General features: G+C 45.6%; 1 protein-coding gene across 4 annotated transcripts in view; it reads left to right on the forward strand.

Annotated features, from left to right (window-relative positions):
• The window catches only part of ZFHX3 (zinc finger homeobox 3), a 273,064-nt gene extending 267,282 nt beyond the window's left edge, over positions 1–5,782 (forward strand). For all 4 annotated transcript variants that reach the window (XM_065537352.2, XM_074027852.1, XM_065537353.2 and 1 more), the window contains one exon: positions 3,342–5,782. In XM_065537352.2, coding sequence (XP_065393424.1) covers positions 3,342–5,002 — 1,661 coding nt within the window. In that variant the 3' untranslated portion in view covers positions 5,003–5,782. The remainder of the gene's footprint in view (positions 1–3,341) is intronic.
• The last annotated feature ends 1,181 nt before the right edge of the window (positions 5,783–6,963 follow it).

A 6,963-nucleotide genomic window follows, 5' to 3' on the forward strand; every position in this document is an offset into this window, starting at 1 on the left:
ACTATTCTATTGGAATGCACTGACCAGGAATCTTGTATTGGGCAACATGGTTCTGCTAAAATACTGATGCATGTTTCAGAGGTCCTCAGTCACCTCTTTTTTTTCCTTTTGCCCATTTCCCTTTCCTTGATCCTGATCATTGAGAATCATAAATACTTGGTTGGCGCTCTTATAGTCTCAATAGGGAGTTTTGCAGTTCTTCGTACATACCTCTCATTTTCCCTTCTCTGTCCTCACATCTCTGGATCCAGCCATCTTTGCTAAATTGGACCTTCACCTCCAGGGTCCTGTTAGGCTTAGACACAAGTCTGCAAATTCCCCCAACAATGGCCTGAACTGATTAGTTCCCGTTTACCAAAGGAGAACTCCTCCTAATGCTACCTTGCTTTCAAAATGTGTCCCTGTTCCCAGGGGTTAAAGCAGCTGTAATGCTTCCCACAGCAGTCTTAGTTTCTGGTTGAATTAGTTCCACATTTTACACTTTGGGTGGTGTTTTACCAAACATGAGGCTACTGCATTCTTGGTCCCCATTTCTTACTCAAAGAGAAGAAGAAAAGAAAGCATTAAGACATAGAAGTTGTTGCTTATATGTGTTGACAAGTCATGTCACAGAAAGCCAGCTAGACATAAGCCAGGAAACAAACTATGGAAAACAGCACATCACTTAATTACCCCTGCAGCCCAAAACCCTGGCAGAGGGGCTTGGGAAGACTTAACACATCACAGTAATGTGAAAAAAGGAGAATCAGAATGTATGATTTATTCCGCTTGTTTTACAGATTGAGAAATCTGAGGCCCAGAGAGGTCGAGACCATTCAACAAGCTAGGGTAGGAGCTAGAGCTCCCACCTAGGCCTCTGGGCTCCCAGTGCTATGTGCTTCTTCCACAACACCCAGTATGAGCCAGTGAGTCAACAGGTATATGTTTAGTGCTACTCAGGTTCTGACCACTTAGAGTGGACTCAAGATAGAAAGATAAGCTGCAGACATGCCCCAGTTATCATCACCTGACCATAACACAGCTCTCAAGGAACACTGGATCTTGAATGGAAGGGAAGGAATGAACTTGTGTTTATTAAACATCTATTATATGTCAGGCCCAATGCTAAGCTTTTTCTATCAATATGGTCTTTCATTTAATTCTTATAATCATCTATTGTTGAAAGCTGAGGTTACAAGTGTTCAACTGACAGTCCCAGGGTCACACGTCTGATGTGTGTTACCATATCGCACAGGGTCAGTGTGACTCCAGAGTTGTAGGAGTAAGTCTTGGGGGGATGAAGTATCTTGCCAGATTCTGATCTTACAGATCAGAAAAAGGATGTCACAGAGTTGTAAGTGTGTTGAGCTACTGTGTCTAGCATGACTAGTGCAAGGCTTGGTAAATAGAGATTTGTAAACATTTCTTAAAATGTGAACCTCTTATATAGACCATCAGTTGAAGACACACAGTTTAAGGCTTTTTGACTGAATCTCCTAAAAGCCTGGAGCCATAGGGATGGAGAAATCTCTAGATACTCCTTCCTTGCCCCACTGATCTTTTGGCCCCGGCTCCAAACCTAAAACTTAGTGCAGGATCATTGCCTAGTGGAGACAGAGCCATGTGCCAAGTTTAGAACTCAGAGTCTACTCTCTCTCTGTCTTGTTTGTGCCAATTTAACCAAGTCTTGACTAAGCTTTTCTGAGTAGAGTCACACATATCTTCTCTGGTGTCTTGTGTGCACTGAGGACACTGGATGATGAGATGCTGAAGGAACCTTCCTCCTTAGCTATCCAGTATTAACAGATGTTTGGGATTGGCAATTTGAAGCAGTCTTGTTCTTTCCATCTGAAATATGAGGGTTTTGATGGTGAACACTGTACCACGATAGCCAGAAATCAGCAGTCTTCCCCCAGGTCTGGGCTTCAGAGTGCTTTTTCTTGCTTTTTTTCCTCAGTGTCATGTTATGGAAGTCCTTCCCCAGCTTTCTAGCAGAAGGTGATCCAGATGAAATAAGATTGTTTTGATTTTGCATTTTGGTATCCTCTGAAGAGATGTACATACCATACCATCTAGTTTCTTGGATATGGTGAATATAGAGGTGTTCTGAGAGTTGTTGCCTGTGGGATCCTCGTGTCTCTCTCTTTCCTCAGCTTTTCATCATCCAGCACACTCTGCACGCCACCCCCATGCTGTCCTTCCCTACTATCTTGCTAGTTTCAACACACCTGAAGCTTGGAGTAGCATCCACAGCAACACCCTCCTGCATTACCTTGGAACTGATGACTCAAACCAGGAGATAGCTATGGGTCAGAGAAGGTATCAGGCTCTCAGGTCGGTGAAGGCATTGCAGGAAGTGGTGGTAGATTAGGGGTGAGTATGATCAAGGATGGGGCTCTAGTCCATCAGGGCCTGGTGACACAGTCAGAGATCTTTGCTATCCATAGGCAGTGGTGCTTGGGGTAGGTTGTGATGTCTTGGGAATTGGTGTCAGTACCTTGGGCTGTTCCATTTTCTGACATGGCTTTTCTCCTTTTCCTGTGGTTGTTTCTTAACTGTCTACAGTCCCACTGGCCCTCCTGTGTTATCATTCAAATGGGCAGGAAGAGAAGGTGGTCATTTCTCCAGCGGATTCCAGAATCCTATTCCGAGGTGGTTATACTGTTCAGTAGACTTGTGGAAGCAGATCAGCTGGGCCAAGGCACGGAAGCAATTATCCCTGAATGGATTGTTCTTATTTCTTCCCAGGCCCTTCCTCCACACTTTTCCGTTCATCATCTTCTCTCTACCCTCCCAAAGCATCCAGTCAACTGCAGCAACAGAGGTCCGAGAGGAGGAACACATGTAGAGCCCGTTTTGTTTGTTCATGTGGCCGTGCTAGCTTTCTTGCTTTTGTTCTCTTCTCTCTTCTGTTGTCACTCTCCTCCAGATAACTTCTCTGGGGACCTCGTGGCCATACTATTTCTGTGATGAAGGCCTTTGGTGCAAATGGGCCCCAGCTAGAAACAGCTGGCTTTGGGGCCTCTAGACTAATTGCAGTTGGGCAGAGTGAATGGTAGCTGGGAGTGCTTGGCAAAGAAAATGTGAACTAGCAGGTGTGGCACATTGGGCAGGAAGGTGTTGGAAGTTGTTTGGCTGAAAGAGGAAGCATGGGAGCTGACCCAGGACTGAGTCCTCATTAGAATAAAAGGTTGTCCAGCCCTGAGCCTGGTGGGATACTTCTGTTGAAAACGTTGGTTTTGAGAGGATCCTTCAAGCCTTGACATCTCAGACTGTGTGCCAGTGACACTGGTAAAATGTCTTGAGCTTCAGCCCTACCCCTGCCCAGACTGACCGGTGATTTCTGTCTTCATTCCTTTCAGCTTTAACGTCTCCTAAGCCGAACTTGATGGGTCTGCCCAGCACAACGGTTCCTTCCCCTGGTCTCCCCACATCTGGATTACCAAATAAACCGTCCTCAGCATCGCTGAGCTCCCCAACCCCAGCACAAGCCACCATGGCGATGGCCCCTCAGCAACCTCCTCAGCAGCAGCAGCCACAGGTGCAGCAGCCTCCCCCGCCGCCAGCAGCCCAGCCGCCACCCACACCACAGCTCCCACCACAACAGCAGCAGCAACGCAAGGACAAAGACAGTGAGAAAATAAAGGAGAAGGAAAAGGCACACAAAGGGAAAGGGGAACCCCTGCCTGTCCCCAAGAAGGAGAAAGGAGAAGCCCCCACGGCAGCTGCAGCCACGATCTCAGCCCCGCTGCCCACCATGGAGTATGCGGTGGACCCTGCACAGCTGCAGGCCCTGCAGGCAGCCTTGACTTCGGACCCCACAGCATTGCTCACGAGCCAGTTCCTTCCTTACTTTGTACCAGGCTTTTCTCCTTATTATGCTCCCCAGATCCCTGGCGCCCTGCAGAGCGGGTACCTGCAGCCTATGTATGGCATGGAAGGCCTGTTCCCCTACAGCCCTGCACTGTCGCAGGCCCTGATGGGGCTGTCCCCGGGCTCCCTACTGCAGCAGTACCAGCAATACCAGCAGAGTCTGCAGGAGGCAATTCAACAGCAGCAGCAGCGGCAACTACAGCAGCAGCAGCAGCAAAAAGTGCAGCAGCAGCAGCCCAAAGCAAGCCAAACCCCAGTCCCCTCGGGGGCTGCTTCCCCAGACAAAGACCCTGCCAAAGAATCCCCCAAACCAGAAGAACAGAAAAACGCCCCCCGTGAGGTGTCCCCCCTCCTGCCGAAACCCCCTGAAGAGCCAGAAGCAGAAAGCAAAAGTGCGGACTCCCTCTACGACCCCTTCATTGTTCCAAAGGTGCAGTACAAGTTGGTCTGCCGCAAGTGCCAGGCGGGCTTCGGCGACGAGGAGGCGGCGAGGAGCCACCTGAAGTCCCTCTGCTTCTTCGGCCAGTCTGTGGTGAACCTGCAAGAGATGGTGCTTCACGTCCCCACCGGCGGCGGCGGCAGTGGCGGCGGTGGTGGTGGCGGTGGCGGCAGCGGCGGCTCATACCACTGCCTGGCGTGCGAGAGCGCGCTCTGTGGGGAGGAAGCTCTGAGTCAACATCTCGAGTCGGCCTTGCACAAACACAGAACAATCACGAGAGCAGCAAGAAACGCCAAAGAGCACCCTAGTTTATTACCTCACTCTGCCTGCTTCCCCGATCCTAGCACCGCATCTACCTCGCAGTCTGCCGCTCACTCAAACGACAGCCCCCCTCCCCCGTCGGCCGCCACCCCCTCCTCCGCTTCCCCCCACGCCTCCAGGAAGTCTTGGCCGCAAGTGGTCTCCCGGGCTTCGGCAGCGAAGCCCCCTTCTTTTCCTCCTCTCTCCTCATCTTCAACGGTTACCTCAAGTTCATGCAGCACCTCAGGGGTTCAGCCCTCGATGCCAACAGACGACTATTCGGAGGAGTCTGACACGGATCTCAGCCAAAAGTCCGACGGACCGGCGAGCCCGGTGGAGGGTCCCAAAGACCCCAGCTGCCCCAAGGACAGTGGTCTGACCAGTGTAGGAACGGACACCTTCAGATTGTAAGCTTTGAAGATGAACAATACAAACAAATGAATTTAAATACAAAAATTAATAACAAACCAATTTCAGAAATAGACTAACTGCAATTCCAAAGCTTCTAACCAAAAAAAAAAAAAAAAAAAAAAAAAAAGGAAAAAAAAGAAAAAGCGTGGGTTGTTTTCCCATATACCTATCTATGCCGGTGATTTTACATTCTTGTCTTTTTTTTTCTTTTAATATTAAAAAAAAAAAAAAAAAAAAAAAAAAAAAAAAAAAGCCCTAACCTGTTACATTGTGTCCTTTTGAAGGTACTATTGGTCTGGGAAACAGAAGTCCGCAGGGCCTCCCTAATGTCTTTGGAGCTTAAACCCCTTGTATATTTGCCCCTTTTCAATAAACGCCCCACGCTGATAGCACAGAGGAGCCCGGCATGCACTGTATGGGAAAGCAGTCCACCTTGTTACAGTTTTAAATTTCTTGCTATCTTAGCATTCAGATACCAATGGCTTGCTAAAAGAAAAAAAGAAATGTAATGTCTTTTTATTCTCAGGTCAATCGCTCACACTTTGTTCTGTTTTCAGAATCATTTTTTTATATATTATTATTTTTTTCAGTTTTTTTTTTTTTTTTTTTTTTGGTTCCAGAAAAGATTTTTTGTTAATTTAAAAACGGGCAGAAAGTATTCAAGAAAAACAATGTGAACTGCTTTAGCTTTCTGGGGATTTTTAAGGATAGCTTTTCTGCTGAAGCCAATTTCAAGGGGAAAAGTTAAGCACTCCCACTTTCAGAAAAAAAAAATAATAACCCACACACACAAAGAGTGTTGAGGACTTGTAGCTTAAAAAAAAATAAGTTTTAAAAACTGACTTTCTGTATTTATGATAGATATGACCATTTTTGGTGTTGAGTAGATTGTTGCATTGGAAATGAACTGAAGCAGTATGGTAGATTTAAAAGGAAAAAAAAAAAAACCTTTTGTGTACATTTAGCTTTTTGTATGGTCCAGCTGACAGCTTCTCATTTGATGTTGTCTTGTTCATTCCTAGCAGATAGATTGCAATCCGTTGATTCGCCTAAGCTTTTCTCCTGCTTTGTCCCTTAATTCCACTTTCTCTTTCCTTCTCCCACCTCCCATCCTATAATCTCCCACTTAAGGTAGCTGCCTTCATTTCTTAGAGGGAGCTGCAGAATTATTTTATAAAACTAAAGAAAGAATTTCAAGGGATTCTAGGGGTCATTAGGATCCTCACAGATTATTTTTGGTTGGGGAGTTGAAACTTTTTAAAGGCATATAATTCTAGTTACCTGTGTCTGTTAGCCTTGTGCATTTATTTTTTTATTTATCCTTCTTTTGGCCTTTTCTTTGTACCCCTTCTTTTCCTCCTTGTTTGGTAGATGCTTCAAATATTCTTTTCCTTTACTAAAGGATTTGTTTCCATTTGTGTAATTGGCTGTGTACTTTTATTTTCTAAAAAAGTTTTTGGTTAGGGATTTGGTTTTTGGTTTTGTGTTTGTTTTTTCTTTCTTCTCTCAGAAAAAAAAAAAAAATTCATGCTTTAAATAAAATCCAAAGACACACCCTTTCACTGCTGATGCAGAAAAAAGGGAAAGGGTTCTTGTTACTTGAGAATTTGTTTCTGATTTAAACAAACAAGACTTACTTTAATAAAAGAAAGAGAAAAACAAAAGATTCCCAGGTTGTTATGTGCTTCTTCTGCAAGCAGAGAGGCAACTGTTAATGACAATTCCATATACCAAAAGACACATTTTTTACTTCAAAGTTTTGTCCTTGTGTTAGGCAGTCTGAGCGGCGAGTGATCCGGAGCGCAGCCAACAAAGCAGCAGATAGCAGTGTACAGAAAGCAAAAAAGGAACCGTATGTTAGGCACTTGTTTATGTTAATATCCATATTCCTGTAACACACACCCTTTCTCATGTAAAAAAATAAAATAAACGGTCTGAACTTTGAAAACTTTGTGCTGCTA

Source organism: Macaca fascicularis, chromosome 20 (genome assembly GCF_037993035.2).
Source record: "Macaca fascicularis isolate 582-1 chromosome 20, T2T-MFA8v1.1".
NCBI classification, from domain to species: Eukaryota; Metazoa; Chordata; class Mammalia; order Primates; family Cercopithecidae; genus Macaca; species Macaca fascicularis.